General features: G+C 28.6%; 1 protein-coding gene across 2 annotated transcripts in view; it reads left to right on the top strand.

Moving 5' to 3' along the window:
* LOC119685935 (protein roadkill) overlaps positions 1–19,272 on the top strand; it is a 63,017-nt gene that overhangs the window by 1,110 nt on the left and 42,635 nt on the right. The window contains exons 1-2 of one of the 2 annotated variants that reach the window (XM_038100348.1): positions 976–1,106; positions 5,433–5,939. The exons of the other annotated variant lie outside the window; for it this stretch is intronic. Coding sequence (XP_037956276.1) covers positions 5,926–5,939 — 14 coding nt within the window. The 5' untranslated portion in view covers positions 976–1,106; positions 5,433–5,925. Of the gene's footprint in view, positions 1–975; positions 1,107–5,432; positions 5,940–19,272 lie in introns of those variants that run through there. 2 annotated transcript variants of the gene reach the window in all.

Below are 19,272 nucleotides of genomic sequence, written 5' to 3'. Positions count from 1 at the left end.
ATGAACTGTAGTGTATAAGCCATAGATATCTAAGGAACTTAGGCCAGTTTGTATTTCACTAGAATTTACACTGGTCATTTATGTAGTATCATACAATTTGCAAATCATAAACTTTGATCTTTGACGCTAGGACAATGGTTAAGACAAATTAACTTCGTAGTATATTGACAAAAACTCGTAAGATCTTTAATTTTGTCTGATGTACTAATAATACCAAAAACAGAAATATATTTATGATATTCATAATACATTATTCATAATACAACATAACACATCGTTGAATGTAGGTTACATTGTTTTTTAATAATTTTGTACTGTACATATTGATATACGAAATATATATTTTTTTTTAAATCATATTTTTATTAATAAACGAGTAATATAATTCGCAGGTGATATGTGATAAATATTATATATTACTACTTTTATATTGTAAAGAGCTTATTTTTTGTACTTATTGAAAAACACTCCGATGAACTCCTTAGCAATTTTAAAATATTTCTTGCATATAGAACAATCAATATATATTATATAAATATGTATATATATTTCTATTAAACATTCTTAAATAAAAATATTTAATTGGAATATTTATATTTTATTATTTAATTAATATACTATAATTCATACGATTTGACTATTATATATTTCTATATTTCTGTATAATTCGTAGATGGTCTCTTTAATGTACCTTTTTATTAAAAAGTTTGTTATTTTCTAAATCATTTTAATTTCTTTTGAAATCAGTTTGTTTTATGTGAATTCTAAATTATATTTAAGTCATTTAAATTTCGGGTTATAAATAAACGTAAACATAAACATAAATTTAATAAGGCAGAATACGTTTTATAAGAAATTGTTATTAAATTTTCACCACCGTGAGAGAACTTAATACATACATACGTTATAAAAAGCTTCGTTACTATTTATCAGTACTGATACGCATGGAAAAATCAAAAAAAAGCTCTTCAGTCAGCTGCTGCGCGTTGAGAGTACAACAGCGACGTTAAAGAACATTTAGTCGACTTTCGATGTCAATAGTATAATTTTTTTTTGAATTGAAGACGGGCAAAAAGTGATTTTACCTATTTTATAATTAACTAAATGTAAAAGATTCATTATTTAATTTTAAAATTAAGTTTTTGGAATGGCACGTTTAACCGTGAAATTCTTAACAAATGTGTAATGTGACCTTAATAATAAAAAAGTATATACTTATGTATATACGTGAAACGTGCTAATACGAATTGAAAATTTAACAAATAATTCTTGAAATATATTTGCAATTTGTGTGCTCAATAAATGATATTTTTTCGCAAGAAATTCTGTTTGATAAAACAATGCATAGCTTAGTTCCTGACAAAATTTTATTATAGTATATCCAACAAATGTATTTTTTCTTTATATTTAGTACCAAAAATTTTGTTTGAGGTCATCATACATGATGAAGTCAAGTACATATACCATACATTCATATATACAACAAGATGGTGGCTCCAAATAAGTGAAAAGAGAGTATATATTGTATTTATTTTTTAATATTAAAATCTTTTTTTTCTTGTTGCCTTTATTACTAATGCGAATGTACTTTTTAATATAGTCATTGTCACCCAAGATATGTGTGTGAGCGAGTTTGGTGCTACAATAAAAAGAGGCACATAAGCTTCAAGAAAAATGAGCAAAAGTTGTGGTAGTGCTCTCAAGTTTATATTATTCTGCAGTGTTGCCATTATAAAAAGATGATGTTTGCAAATTACTTGAAAAACTTTTGACCAAACGAAAACATGTATTATTACGTACATTATGTGTTAGAAAAACGTCCAAATAATTTGCCGTTTAAATTTATTTAATGCAATTCTAAACATTTCTAAATTATTGCAGAAGTGCAAATGTAAATATATATAACATACATGCATACATTTATAAATATAAAACCAACAATATTATAATCTTTTAGTACAAATGACGGTACATAGATTACAGTAAAGTGTCGAACTTTGATTTCAAAAGCGAAGGTTGCAACTGTAATATAGTTTATAAAAACTTAAACCGGTACCTTCTTTAAAATATTTTTTTTTATATACTTGAAATTCTGTTATGATTATGTCAATGATTAATTTTTAAATAAAAATACATGCACCAAAAATAGTTTAAGTTAAAGTAGTTTATAAATGTCTCAGAAGAATATGATATGGAGCCTAGAATAACACTGTTTGTTGTTGTATTTTAATGTACACATTGCATTATTATTATTTTTATGAACATTAAAAGGCCACATATAATAGATTAAAAAAATATACAAATTAGTTGATGTACGTTATTGAAAATATCACAAAACATGTGCTTTCTCAATTTATTGTTTATAAATGAGCATAAACTTAGACTACATATATAAACTTGTTACAAATAATTTAGTTCGTAAGCAAATAAAGCTAATTTTATTGTCATGTGCTCACTTTTGCTTTTCGAGTCTCTGCTAAAACAGTATTGCCATATAGACGTTTTATTTTTGCATATAAAATGGTTTAAATTCAAAAATATAAATGTTGCTGTTAAAATGATAAAGTTTATTTCCGGGTTGTCATATTAGAGGGAGGAGGAGGTTATTTTAGAAATATTCTTATTTGTACAGGTTGTGCTGAAAATGATTTAAATAAGTAAATACAATATTTGTGACATTTAACCCATAGATATATATTAATAAATTAATATCAGGCATAATTTCCATATCATAGAAATTTCCGAGTTCATAGTAGTATGGTTTTATCTAATAAGTTTAGTATTTCATTTTTTTTAATATCTTTTGTTGTATTGTGTTAAACTTAGCAAAAAATTTTAAAATATACTATTTATTCTTATAAAGTTCAATATCTTATTTGAATTAATAAAAAATACACAATTATTATTGGTACAAGCATCCACATCAATGATAAGTTGAGAAACAACGCTATCCTTAACGTCGCCTAACCATAACATTCCAGTACCATATACAATAAATACATGTAGATATATATATTGTGGTTAATATATGTAAGCAAAGGGCACAAAAAGAAGAGGTCTATAAATTGTCCAAATATGTATTTTATATAAGAATCAGCACTCTGGTTTAGAAATTTTATATATATGATACTAATTTTAGATTATTATTATTATAAATAATTATTGTTATTACAGAAATTTAAGTTTTACAAAAAAATGTGATTTTTTATAAAATACAAATTAAAAAATAAATTTTATTCGAAAATGGTTGCTACATTCGCAGCAAAAAGCTTTAGTTTTGCCGTTCGAAAGCAAAGTTTAAATGTTTGATGTTTATTGATGTGACCATAAGAGCGCTACTAAACACCGGCGCACACAAGATACTTACTACATAAAAGTTGTATCCCATAGATATAATCGTAACTTATATTATAATGAATTCAAATAGTTGTTAGTATTTTTTTTTTTTTTTTTTTGAAATTTTTTTAACATTATGAATTTTTTTTTACAAAATTAATAGGAAGAACCTTGCATGTGTGTACTAGCGGAATGGAATTTAGTTTGATTTTTGTATTAGTCATGTGGTGTGTTCTGTTATTTTTTTATATTAGTATATAAGATATAGTAGTATAGTTGATGTGTTATTTTCTCAAATAATCACTGTCTTTTTTTATTTGCAAATAACAAAAATGTTTTAAAAAGCTTGATAATATTGTTTGCTGCTGACTACACTTTCTGGGTATGTATTTATATATTTCTATGTATTTGCAATAGCTTAGAGAAATATCATCATAAATAAATAATGCATTGACATTGAACATTTTCTTTCCAAGTTGTCACGTCACTATTATGAAATTGTTTGCCAGAACCGATTTTAAGTACAAAGATACTACGAGTATGTTAGCAGCAAAGGTTTCTCTTGTTTTAATATTTACTAGTATTAGTTGTTTCGAAATTAGTTTGCTTTAATGCTCAGACTTTTTCCTATTTTAGTAGTTGGAGAGAAAAGTCAACATTTACTACTACATATTAACTTTCTTCTTTGATTAAATGCTCTATGATGCAAGTGAATTAAATTGTATCTTTAGTTAGAAAAATTTGTAAAATGATTAATTAGACAATATTTAGTTTATGACATGTGGAATTAGAAGTATGCAAAATAAACTTTTTAGTTTTGATTGAACTTTAGGTATTAAATTCGCCTTATATGTTAAGATACTCGATCTTATCTTTTAAAATGCTAAGTTAAATATATTCATATAAAAATATAACTATTTAAGAACATAATAAATTTTTTTCATTTATCATATTTATTGTTGATTTCATTGCTTCAAATAAAAGTTTGTAAATTAAATACAGATACTTTATTAGCATATCGATTTTTCGTATATACATATATAATGCTATTTAATGTTTGTGTAAATTTTCCAAGCAATCCTGTTAGACTGTTATGGAAGATTGATTATTTTTAAATAAACCAATAAATGTTAATAATTTTGGTGAACGTAGACTACTGTGGTTGGGATATCAAAAACATGACACCAGTACTAGAACCATTCAAATTGTCATATGTTCTATAAAGAAGGACTTTATCTATTTTTTTATAGTTTGGGATAATAATTTTCTATAGAGAGAAAGACGGAGAACATATAAAAGATCGCCTGTGTCTGTAATCAAGATTCTGCAAATCTCAATTCTATTTTTGTTCTAAACATAATAATCTTAGACTGTGAACCATTACAAATGTTTTTTAAGAGTCTCACGAAAATGTTTGTAATACGGGAGCAATTAGGTATTAAATTATAAAATTTATATAAATTTAGAATTGGGTATTAATATGAACGATATAGACTGTTTTCATCTTAATGCATTTAATTCTATTGTTGTGTATATTACGGAGCATCAACTTTTAAAAATAGTTCAGTAAAAAATTAGTTCTAAATTATAACTTTAAAAGAGTTCGGAATCCCATTTCACCATTATATTCAACATAACTTAGACAAGAAATGTAAGTTCCTTAAGGCATCAGTTGTACTCTCATTAGCTTATGTTTATATAATTAATTGGTTCTCTTGGTTTTATATTTCTTTTCAATTTTAAAAATTTTTATACATAAATTATGTCGATTTTTACCCAAATGAGCACTTTTTTTTGTGCAGTTAATAAACACTTGATTTAATGTGTATCATTGCAAGATATAAAATCAAATTAAGGCCGTTTTTAATTAAAATGTTTTCAAATAATATAATAACTAATAAATCATTCTTATAAATAAATTTAAAAGCACACAAATTCAATTTATAATACACATAAGGACGCAATTGAAAATATAGAATCCAAAACATAAAATATTAAAAATTTTTAATGTAATGAAATTATATATTATATATATTTTCTTAAATGTGTATTTTAGCAATATATAAAAATTAAAGTTGCTATATCATTTTTTTTAGTGTATATAATTATAAAATGTAATTATTAAATGTAATACAAAAAAATTAACTATAGCTATTAAATGATGTTACTTTAACAAATAATTTTAATTAATTCGTATAAATGATGATGTTTTTAACTTAACAGTATTAAATATATAGAAAATTTATAATAATATAAAAAATAATATTCAAAAATGCAAACAATTTGTTAAAATCTGTTTATCGATATTAGTGTAAAACGTGTAAAACGTGTAAAAGTGAAGAATTTTATTTATTAAAACACAAAATTTTAATATTACAAGTATTATAAAATACACCATGATGTTTTAAATATTTGAAATAAAAAGCTGGTTTTAAGTTTTTTTTTGTACAAAAAACTTTCGCAAAACTACTCGTAAAATAAAACAACTTCATTAAATAATTTTCAAAATTTTAACACTTCTGGACTTAAAGATATATATTCAAAGTGGATACCATATCGTTGCCCCTTGGAGGACTTTCCCATGTTAGAATGGCTTTGGCTAGGTAAGCTATAACTGTTAAGAACATAATCTATGTTTACACAATTTATTTACATAAAAAATATATAATTTTTAAGAAATAAGTTATCTATAAAATTTTTTTTTATTTAATTCATTATCTATAAATATAAAACAAATTAATTGCACGCCTTTTTATTCGTGTAGAATGTAATTTGTGTCAATTATTCGTGGCAAAAATATAGATTAAAATCAGGTTAAAGCCTTTACTAATACAAATATGTTACTAAGATATACATAACTTTGTAGTTTTTGTCATATGAAGGTGACAACGTTTTTGTGATGTTGAGCTTTGACACTTTCTTCAAATTTGATTACATTCTTTATAGATATACAATAATATGAAATTTTCCAGTGAACTCTGCAGCTAAATTTTTTAAACAAAATAACACTAGTGATTTTTTCAATATTTTGCATCATAATGCAAAGACGTTTGTTATTTTGTCGCCCGATGTCAGTGTTGTAGATATATCATCCTCAAATTGATATGCAAGTATATATAGTGAAATTTTTCATAACTGGACACTCACCGTCGCAGTGTTTTTGTCCGATTATGGGAGATGTCTGCTTATGGGAGGGAGCACAAAAAATTAGGAGTAAATTGCACTCAAATGATATTTTGAATGCACCTGAGTGTTCACACCTTATCGTACGATGTTATTGGGTCACTTGTTTCTTCATTAGATTCTTCTTTTGAACTTATGTCCATAATATCGCTTTGTTCTTCAAATTAAATTTCCACAGATATTTCTGTTTACCTGAAGAAAATCGTCGGAATAATTTGCCAAATCGAGTCCCTTCCTAATATTTAGCATGATATTTAGCGGAATGTCATCTTCAAGATCAAACACGGTAAGATTTTCATACCTTTTTGAAAAACCTGCTATACGGAAGCAATTTTGCATTGTTGTTGTTTCTATTTTATATCAAGATGCTTTGAGGAAATAAACAGCTTCAATCACATTAATAGATTTCGACAGTTTTAAGACCGACCTTTTAGCATTAATTTTACTTAGCAAATGTTTTAGAAGTAAGATCCTATTAAAAATTTAAATATTTTAGATTATCCCTTGATCAAGGGGTTAGCTTGCTGCCATTGTGTTTGGAAACAAAAAACAATATTTATATAAGTTAAGTTTAATTCCCATTGATGAGATGATGTATTATTCGAAAACAAAAGAATTCTGAGCTCTTATTTGCTTATTGAACTGCTGCAGCCATTCATTCATTCCTTCTCGAGTCATACAAGCTTTTCTTTGTTAGATTTCCAATTCATTTGCAGTTCCGCGATATCGTTTAAGGATATCGAGCTGCTCGTGGACGGGCTGTTTTAGTTATAACTAAAAGTAGCTCTATATCTTCAACCATGTTTGCACTAAACAAAATTGTGAGTCTGTCCCTCGAAAATTTACTGTCGATGTATTTTTTGGATTTAAGAGCGAGTGTTTTGTCAGATAATACGTGAAAGAAAACTCCTCTTTCTGGGCTATTTCGACCGTAGTAATTTATAAATTACATTTAATTAATTATTGGTGATTAAAATACAAATAGAAATTGTATTAAGGAAAACCGCAGATTTTTAAAAAACTTGTTCGGTATTTTTTTGAATTTTGTCTGTTTATGAGAGATTTTTTGATCAAAATGGTTCAAAAGGTAGTATGGTTTAAAATGATATTTGTATGAAAAAATTAATGAAAAGGCTGTGTCCACGAAATTTGTCCGGTTAATATGGCTTTTCGGTTAAAAGAACTGTCCGTTATGAAGAATTTCACTGTATGTGTAATGTTAAATGCTACAAAAGGTTATTTAGAACTGTATGCGAACGTATTTGCATTGAAGTCGGATTATATTCGTGCTCTGATTTAGTTGTTTAAATTACACTAAAAATTGATTAAAATATTAAATGAAAAGATGTTCACACGTTCATTACTAAAGTGGTACTATGCTAAGGAAATGGGAAGGAAGTATACCCCTTTTATGCCACGAATAGCTTCCCAACTAAATTTGAATAACATTTAATTCAATTGTTTTTAGTGCCATTAAATATTATAGTACTCTGAGCAAAACCATATTTAAATAATTTAATTAGATGAAAATTGGTTGGTATCACTCACCAAAGAGTTGAATTGAAAACAACAAAGGTTGAATTTAAATCCATCCCAATTTCCCAATTGAAAATGATAGTGTTGAAATTTCATCACCTAGTCAAAACAAAGTGCGTGTTGCTATACATCCTACCTGCAGAATTGTTCAAGACCGGCGGCGATATGTTGATAGGGTGGATGCATCAGCATATCTGCAGAGTATGGTTAGAGGCAAGTATGCCCATCAATTGGAATCTCAGTACCCTTTGTCCTGTTTTGAAAAAAGGCGATCCTACGATTTACGCCAAGTATCGCGGGATCACTCTAACACCTGTTGCGTGCAAGGTCCTTTCAACTGTACTGTGCGAAAGATTGAAGCCAGATGCCAAGTCACTGATTGGGCTTTATCAGTGCGACTTTCGATCTGGTAGCTCCACCATTGATCAGATATTCACATTGCGACGAATCCTGGAAAATGCCCACGAACGTAACATGGACACTCACCACCTTTCGATAACGTAAGTGATCGCGTTTACGCCGCAATGTCTGAGCTCGGTATCCTTGCAAAGTTAATACGACTCTGCAGAATGATAATGAGCCATACCCGTAGCTCCGTCAAGGTAGGATCGAGTCTCTCCAAACCTTTTGATTAAAATGTGGCCTTTTCGTTATGGAAGTGATCATGCGCAGGGCAGATGTTTTCCGTAATGTAACAATATTTTACAAATGTGTCTAGCTCCTTGCTTACGCCGACGGCATTGACATCATTGGGTGTAGCAAGTGTGATGTTACAGCTGCTTTTCGAAAAGCAGTTATCGAAAAGGAATCTGCAAGAATGGGCTTAGCGGTGAATGACAGCAAAACGAGGTACATGCTGGATACTCGCAGAAATGTACGCCGGTCGGGTGGAACAATACTTTCGAATCTGTCAAGCATTTCATCTACATTGGCACCGCAATGACAAACAACAACGATATCAGCTTGGAGATCAGACGAAGAATCACCATTACTAACGTGATACTAACTTGCGCACTATAGGTCAATCATGCTCCGTGTGATTCTGTATGGGGCATAATAAAACTTTTTTCTTGTATCCTAAAGTAGAAAAGATCAGAATGGCATAAAATAATAATATTTTTAATTGAATGAGCCTAATTTTAGATCGATACGACAATGCGTTATAAATATATCATGCATTTTAGATTTTTTTGACATAGGATTTCTCAAAAATGTGTAAGAGCTAAATTTTTTGATTAGATATACAGTGTTGTGTACAACAAAAGCAACCAACATGAACACATCAAATATATAAGTTCTTTGTCTACTTTTTATTATTCATTTAAAAACTCAAATACATAGTTTTATTTGTTATTGTCTTAGCTACCATAAAAAAGAACAACATTTACAATTTGTCATAACAGGTTAAATAATTCAAAAAAACAATGAAATATTGCAAATATTTCAAAAGAACGTGTCGGCTTTATTATGAACCCGATCATGAACATTTGTCTATATGAAAGATCTTTTCAAAGTGGGTGCTGCATTTGCTGACAATTGGTTTGCTTGGAACAATTGGAGCTGTTCGGAGTAGTTGAAGCGAGATAGAATGAACTTTTTGCGTTGCCTATATCGGCAGTCAGGTTTGAGGGCAGCAGTCAGTGAACGATGCAGAACATAATATTATTATTATTCGTTTTATTAAGTAATAGGCTGTGAAAGCACCCCGACCTAAAAGATCTATTGTGTGCCTAAAGATTCACCTAAGACAATTCTAGACTATTGATGAATGTTGTAATTCCTGTGGGCTTAATTTTACCTATTTGATTTGGGACTAAGATCCCGCTTCCATGATAGTCGAGTCTATGTTCTGATGTTTCCTTCTCCTCATTACAGAGTCGACAGGAGGCATTTTCTACCGTACCTATAATCTTCATGTGGTAAGTAAATCTACAGTGTCCTGTAAGAAGTTCAGTGTAGATTTTAATAACGTTTCTGCTAAGGTCAAGGATAGCATCAACTTTGATGTGTTCAGGATCAATGAATTTTTTCATTGTCGCATGCCTGTTTGGGCATCTATTTGAGTCAAATAGATGTTGTTTCTCCCGTTCACCTAGTAAGTTATTTGTGAATCTATTTGTTACCCCGCAGAAGGGCTCTGGACCAATGAAAGTAGAGTCTGCTATTTCATTGCCCTCATGCCCTTCGTGTCCCGGTACCCACATAAGAGTAACATAGTTCCCCGATGCTAGGGTATTGAGAAGTTGAAAGCATATCCAGACCAACTTTGGTTGGAATAAGGATTTTGCTAAAGATTTTGTAGCTGCTTGGCTACGTAGGCATTCTCTCGCACATAGCTCTAAGGCATAGACCTCTGTTTGAAAAATAGAAGCAGTTTTCCCATTGCGATTGCTTTGCGGAATTTCGGTCCCATAACTCCTGCTCTTGCACTGCCATCTTTTATTGATCGGTCACTGATGACCACTACGAATTCCCTGGAGAAAGTTAATTTTCTATTCATCTTATCAAAGACCTTTAGGCACGGAGAATTCCAGACTTCATCTAGAATGTTTGCGTGTCCTGTCAGATTGCCCTCTTTAAGACTACATAGATAAGGAAGCCTTAGTACGGCACTGGTCGCAGTCCTTTTAACCGTGATGTGTAATAGAGTGAGTCCAATATGCATTGCTATGGCTTCTGTGGGGCACGTTCTCATTGCTCCCGTTACACTTAGACAGGCTGTTCGATAAATCTTATTGAGGATCATCTTAGACTTCTTCTGAGTTACCTTTGGCCACCATGCCAAGGAAGCATAGGTGATGATAGGTACTATTACGGTCTTGTATGACTAAGCCATCAGTTTTGGTCGCAGACACCATGTTTTACCATACAGTCTTTGGCACGCATAAGTTGCTCTTCGAGCTTTTCCAGTTATATATGATAAATGGTTTTTCCATGTAAGAGTTTTATATAGAATTACTCCTAGATATTTTATTTCCTCAGATAGTATTAAGTCAGTGTCCCCTAACTTTAGGGTCCCTAGACTCGCCTTCCTTATTCTGGTGAAAGGTACTGCGTTTGTTTTATACGGATTAATCGAGAGTCCTTTCTCTTGACACCAATCTTGAGTGACGTCAAGAGCTAGTTGCATACGATCGGATATGGTAGAGTTAAATTTGCCGCTAACCATGATAACCAGATCATCTGCAAAGCCCTGAACTTCATATCCGAGGTCATCAAGAGACTGTAATAGTTCGTCAATGACAAATAGCCATAGGAGTGGCGATAGAACGCCTCCTTGAGGTAAATTCTTTTTGTCAAGTCCTTTGGTTGACTTGACCAATTTGAAATGTTATTAGATATAAATACGCTTGCTAGAGTGAGATCTAGTACCTCTCCACTAATCGCATTTACAAAAGTAGGTTTATTACCTTTATTTACCACCATTAAATTGTTAACAGAACATAATAGAAAGCTTACAATGTTATGGCTTCTATATATTGGGATGTGCGTTAGACCATCAATAGCGATCGCTACATAGCCCAACTAGTGCGCTAGAAGCAGAAAATCACTAAACTGCGGTTCCATATAAAGAACTAAAAGTCCTCTCAGAAAAAGAAAAAGTTTACTTTCTTTCGGTTTTTGCCAATTCGGTCAAACCAGATCATCCTATATTGCTATTAACGGTTGGTATTGTTATATGTGATGCAAAAACTTATAAAATATTACTGGATATAACCTTAAAAATTTGAAAAGCAATCAATAAAAACCTAGGTATAATTAAAAATAAATTACAAATATGTTATTAAATCATTATATTTTTACTTTATAAATTTACCTTAATTTCGTTATTATATAATTTTCTTCTTATTATTGAGTTGTGATAAATTAAGATGTTTATAGAATACATTTTTCCTTATAGAAATATTGACTCCTAATATATTACTGAACCATATCCAGACGTATATATATGTATTTATATAATTATATTGTCAGTATATTGCTAGCAGAGCCAACAATCAAATCATGTAATTATCACGTATTGATAAGTGCGGCGTTAAATAGAATGAATTATTATGAATGATTATTAGTAGTAATAAAAGTAGAGCTTTGTAATAGTTTTTTAAGTAAGCTTATATTTTTTTGAAAACTAAAGTTATGGAATCATGAATAATCCCAATAGTTCTATTTTTTCTTATTAAAAACACGATGGATCATTAAAAACACATTACCACAATAGTACATAATAGTACAAAAAATCTGTACCCTGTATTTTCGAATAAATTTTAGACAATTTACTAGTACCAGTTTTGCTTTCACTCTCTAAACGAAATAATATAGGTTTGTTGAAGGTGATATTCAACTATATGTACAAATTTTTCTTTTTATATGCACGTATTTACAATATAAACTTACCTGAGCTAACTTGTGCAGATACATATTGATAAATCTCTAACCTATGAGCACGCTTTTCATTTAAATTAAATTAATTTTTTTAAATTAATTTTTTCGTATTGAATAAATTGTTTTATTTGCTTATTTATTTTGAAAATGATTGCTTATCGTGTTCCTAAAACACATAACTCTTGAGATTGTTTAGTTTTACTTTAAGGAAGTGCAAATGCTTTATAATTTGTGCGAAGGTTTTTCACTGCACTTCTATGCTATTTTTCGCAATTTAAACTTTAGTAGTTTTTATTTTTATAATTATCTATATTTATAGTATTTCAAAACTTACAAATAATAATGAAAGTAATAATTCATTGTTATTATTTCTAATACACTTTCCAAAGTATGTTTTAGATAAAGAAAATAGCATTTGATAAAGTTTATATATGGGATTTTGGGATTTTACTTTTAAACTCAAAATTACTTCTAAACTTATGGCTAACGCCATATAAAATATATGTACATATGCATAAATATGGAAAATTAGACTCGTAATGGACGATTAAAAATATTTTGAAAATATGTACATCTGCAACACCGATTTCTGTACAATTTAAAAATGTACAAATAGTTAATGCTGCATGAATTTTAAGTCGTTTTTGTCAGTAAGTAATCCTTTTCAGGTGACTCATTGAAAATGTCTATGTCACATACCAACTAATCACAAATCAGTTCTTTACAACATTTCATTATATTCTTATATTCTTTAACATCAGATTTTGCTTGAATTCATTTTTGTATTTCATACATTATCAGTTACAATTTTAGTACCTATACTATACATATTATTGCTTTTCTAACTTACAGGTCATTGTATTTTAGGTAACCCTGTTAGAAGAAATCTCCTTTTTGATCATACCTACTGTAGTTGTGAAGAGGACGATGAAAGTGCCTTTATTTGCTTAGTTTCTATCCAGTACACGCGCGGGGTTTTCTTTTTTGAGGATCTTGGCGAACTGCAAGACATCCCCTTGAATAGCATAATAAGCATTGCCAAAGGTTCTAAGTGGTTCTAACTCTTGAGTTTTTAATTATACCGGTATAACCTACCAACGGATTGTTACTATACTTTTCACACAAATAGCGTAAAAAGACTATCTGCCTATAAAGTTTGTGTAAATGTTTCTTACACACTAAAAGAACCACAAATTAGGTATGCAGTTTTTAACATAGAAACCTTGAATAATCAAAGTAATCAAAATCGAACGACCTATCCTTCGAACGATCTATATAGAGTGTTTTTAATTATTTTTAAATATATTCAGTTTCTGAAAGATGACTATTGAGGATAGTCGAAATATCGAAATAATATTTTAATAAAATATAATTTGTTTAAATATAAATTATAAATTATAGTTTTTATTTTGTATTTGAATTGACCAATTAGACCCCTAAAAATAATTATAAATTTATTTGATAAGAATTTGGTATTAAAAAAATACAATATTTTCCCGATAATTCGAACAATTAGGTTGCGTAGGTTGCCGGATCATTAAGACTTTTGGATTACAGAAAGATTTTTATTTTATTGTGTCCGCATTTGCGATATAACTTCAGTTCGAGATAACTGTACTTACATAAAATGTAGATCGAAAGTGATTTGTGGGTAAAGAATAAAAAATTTAATAAAACTGTGTCAGCTTTTTTGATTTGTCAGAATTATAATGATTACTATAAAGATTGTGATCAAATTGCCGCAATATTGCATAAATATCTTGATATTTTTCTTAATACCATCAATTTCAACATCAATTTGCATTTATTTCATGATTATAGTATGCCTCATTATGAAGGATATATAAACTTTTTGAAATACCTTATTAAGGTGTTGTGATAATTTAGTTATCTGATAACATATAGAGTGTAGCATCCGTGAATAAATTCAATAATCTTGACTCTCTATGTTTGCACAGCTAACAGTGTTTCTTCGTAAGATTATTTATTTTGTTATTTATTTGACAAAAATCTTTGAGTATAAAGTTCTTTAATATAGCTATTTATGCGTATCTATTCACATTAGCATATAATGGGAAGTAAGCCAAACCCTTCGCTTTCACTGCGGTCGAAGCGCCTAAAATGTGGTTCAAATAATCATCAGTACGCATTCCGAGGGATGTGCAGTGCGCTGAAAACGCATTTTTTTTAAGCAATTTGAATGTTGAAATACTATTGAGAGCTCAACACTAGTTGAGCAGTACTCATACCTATCTGTCTTAAATAACAATCAGTATAGAAATCAAGTAATCTAGCTAAGATGGTACTAATAATATTTAATAGCGCAATACGTTTACGATTCAGTAATGAAAGAAAACGATATGTCACTTCTTGTCTCAACATTCAAACATAGTGAAATGTACATAGTGGAAATATTTCTTCTAAGTTTAGTTATGGTATATATATTAATAAATTTTAATTATTGAAGAATATAATTGCACCAGTTATTTATACAACCTGAGATTTATTCATTCTATTATAAATTTTTTAAATTTTTTCTACACCTTTTAAGCCTCATGTGTTATTTTGTTTGATTAACTTCTATTGATTTGATATAAACATCATATACCGTCATTTAAAAACGTATATTCTACAAATAAAAAACAAATTCTAAGATAAAATTGATAAGATATCAATTTATTTTACATCAACATTTCATTTGTTTCTGTTAATATGCCCTTATTTTGTCGATGTACGTGATTGTATCTTTTAATAGATAACCCTGTACCTATAATATGTAGGTATGTACGTATGAATTGTATATACAAAAATATTCGAGCGTAAAAAATTAACCTAAAAACGGTGACATTTATAAAGCTTGAACAATAAAATATGAAAACAAAATATATTGATGACATGATTTCAGTTCAATTTTATGCCTGTAGATTTACAGATAGTAGGAATGACACAATTTATATACATCTTTTTTTATAAGCAACACCTACAATCGATTGGCATGAAAAATGTGTATATATGTTTCGTTTGTATATACATGTAAAAATATATTGTTATACAATTGAAATATCTGTGTACAGTAAAGTTTTCAACATAAAAAAAAAAAATAAAAGATAAATTAACATATTGCAAATTTCATGCATTATCGAAACAATTAGATAATTTTTATTAACTAATTGTTTTATTAACTATATTATGAAATAAAATAAAACTTTTTTTTTTGTAAAAGTTAAAAAAACCATTTGGATTACTCTTGGATTAGATACATATTTATTTTATGAAATTACTGACTTTGTGTGAAATTTGCATCGTTTAAGTACAGTACTCGATCGAACCTACAGGACTCGCAATGAGTTGAACATTCCATTACATTTAAATATACAATAAAAATCAATAAAAATTCGATATAATTATATTGTTCAACAAGTCTTATAATGTTAAGTGAAGTTCAGAAATTTGATGGCCGTTGAAGCTATGTTAACCTTAAATTGGATTCAGTAGCTATCTTACACTCCGAAAGGAAGTAGACGTTTTTATCGATAAGGACAAGATATGCAACTAAAGTCTATTTGTGGAATCTTATATGATAGAATTTATAAATATCAAATTTGTTAAGGTTTATGCAGAGTCTATAAAGTCTGTAATATTACACCCATATAATCTGCTCAATCTAGTTAATAGTTTTTACTGATAGTTTTAGTACCACATACTCTTTCCATCTCCAACATATTTAATCAATATTAAGTTAACAATTCGGTTAGAATATCAAAAAGTTATTAATTCTGAAATAAATTAAGCGTATTTTGTTGCCCTAAAACCGTATCTCAATAATATATTACGAATGATGAACGGATAACAGTTGTTGCCATGTGAAATCTGTGAATTTGAAACTTAAATAAATATTAAATTTCTTAGCAGTTTAATTAATATAATTATAACAATTATTGCTCAATCGACTTCACTTCTCTTCCTTGAATAAATTTATATTTGATTTAAAAACTAAAAACTGAAGTTATATAATTAGATATATTTTAATAGTACGAACATGTATTCATATATTATTTGCTCAAGGACTTTAATAGTATCCAGATTTCATTCATTATACGTGTTTATGATAATTTCCTGTGATAAATTAATAAAATTATGCTAGCTTCTGAAAGACTTTCAAAATGTTTATAATGAGTGGACAGTGGTATGAGTATGAGTGGTGGTATTTGTTTTATTATGAAACCCTTTTCATTTATTCAGGCTGCTTGTATCTTTTTGGTCACTTTTGAATTATTTTTTGTATATTTTTAATGGCTTATACAATTTTCGGTCGTGCATCATTGTTGAGTTGCGTTTTTCAACATCGGTGTTAAATTTTTTTTTGTCGCATTATTGTTATTTATACATTGCTGGAGCGGCTGTTGCTGCTGTTGCTGCTGTTGCTGCTGTTGCTGCTGCTGCTACTAGTCAGTTAGGCTGCTTGGTTGATTTTCTCGATTGTTGGGTCGTTTTGACCTTCTTAAAAAGTAGGTAACCTCATTTTTTATTTACCGTGTAAAATTTACACACTTCTATGTATGTGCTTTGTGCACTTTTATATGTATACAAACGAGCGCACGAATGTGTCGCATTGGTACGCTCAGCTGCGCTAATACAAAAATTTTAGGCTTACAGAGCGGTATCGCCTACATTGACACAGCGTTACATTGCCTTTTACGTGTATGACTTAACGCAACTTTACAAATCGTATAAAAGTGCGTTTAAAATTATTACATTTCTCTTATTTCTACACAATATTGACAGTTTTTAACTTAGACGTTGTACGTACGAATGTGTTCTCATAACTTATTGCTTAAAGTTTTTTTTATCTTTTTTATATTATCTCTTGGAAATGTCATAATAATAGTTATTTACAATAAAGCGGATAAGCTTATTACAAGAAGTTATTGTGTATATATTATAGATACTGGTATTAAATGTAGTACAATATTAGATATTAAAAAAAATATAACTAACTAAACAATAAGAAATATCCTATTAACGGACATTTATAAATAGGACATAGACCATCTTGAAGCATCACAATATAATATATCACATCCTCTTAAAATATACATCTTTTAATTAGACACTCACATGTGATTCTCTCACAAATAACCATTAAACATAGATAATATTCAAAATATGCATAACAATTCTTATATTTATATGACAGTACAAAATTTCCATCACACTAAGTATGGTAATAAGCCGTTGTTTCTTTCTTAACTTGAACTGTAGAATATCTGTTTTGAGAGAATATAAATTTTAACTTAGACTGTTTTCATTCTGGTTCTTAGAAATGTAAGAAAAATATTCAGTATATAGAAAACTTTTTATTCTGTTTGATAACTTCTTGACATTCAATACAACCCTTATAATATTAATGAATAATAGATAAACAAAAAAAAAATTAATGTTAGACTAGGGGAAATAAGTTGTAATTTTTAGGGTAAGTATAAACTGCTAGTTTTTTCCATTCGTTTAAAATTAATAAATTCTTATTTGTTTGTTGTTGTTATTACTGCAACGATAAACTCAATTTGATAAAATTTATTTTAATGAGATTTAATTAAATGAAGTCAATATAAAATGTTTGCCAGTGGGTTTGATTTGATAGATGTAGAACTAATTAGGATAGTGGCACTTTTCAATATGAAACATGTAAACTTCTATATTTAATATCAGAGTTCAGAATTCGAAAAGGCCAAAACCACAAATATTATGGTGTATATTATTAATTTTTATAATTTTTACTAGTTTAATTTCCCAGCAATATTTATACTATTACCACATGATGACACGAAAGTTTATTTCTTCCTGATATATATTGTATATATTACATATGTAAATATAATATTTATATTTTTTTATAAACATAAAAGGTGTGGTCATGGCCAAACTATTGTTTATTTTATTGTAATATGTACAGTACAATATACACATTTTACGTATATATAATCGATTTATGATATTGTGGCTGAACGAATTAAAAATAATTTTCTCGTTTCAAGAGCACAAAATTCTCAGTTGAGTTATTATTCAATACTATTCAGTAGTACTGAAGTTTTTTTTTATATAAAAAACACTTTTTGTTGCTATATAATTATGATTATGAATTTCTATGCATATCATTGTACTGCTCTTGAGTTTTTACTATTGACACCATTAAAACTACAAGCATGTAGGTCAATTGCGCTAATTGCCTGCCCGCGCATACTTAACACATAGCAACGTGTACTTACAACGCGCAGTTGACCTTTGACGTTTCAGTTAGTATTTACATTGCAGAAATATTGAGTCCAATCATTTTTATTTCACTTTTTCAATATATAAAATAACATTTTCTTGCCATTTCGATATAAAATCATTTAGTAACTTTTTACAAGGTCTACTCTTCTATGTATGTATGATTGACTATATATAAATACAAAATAAAAAGGTGTGTTTATTGCATGTAATTATGTTTTGTTATAATTTGGTTACAATTTGATCATTTGACACTTATAAAATCTGTAAAAATTATTCAGGTTAAATTGAGAGAGATTTCATTTAGATATTCACGCATATTATTATTATTTTTTTTTTTTTTTTTTATGGACAATTTAATATGTCTGCCTCTGCGTTTTATTTATCTTCTAAACTTGAACAACTTGGAAATATTGTGTGAGCTGATATAATTGCTTTCTTCTTCATTGTCAAAAATACTCCTTTTCAAATACAATATCTTAAACTTTTAATATTCAATGATCTGTTTTCGAAAGTCATCATAAAGACGTTTCCTACAGAAATTTCTTTCTTAATTATTTGATA

Source organism: Teleopsis dalmanni, chromosome 2 (assembly GCF_002237135.1).
Source record: "Teleopsis dalmanni isolate 2A chromosome 2, ASM223713v2, whole genome shotgun sequence".
In the NCBI taxonomy this organism is placed as follows: domain Eukaryota; kingdom Metazoa; phylum Arthropoda; class Insecta; order Diptera; family Diopsidae; genus Teleopsis; species Teleopsis dalmanni.
This window is presented reverse-complemented; position numbering and strand designations above follow the sequence as displayed.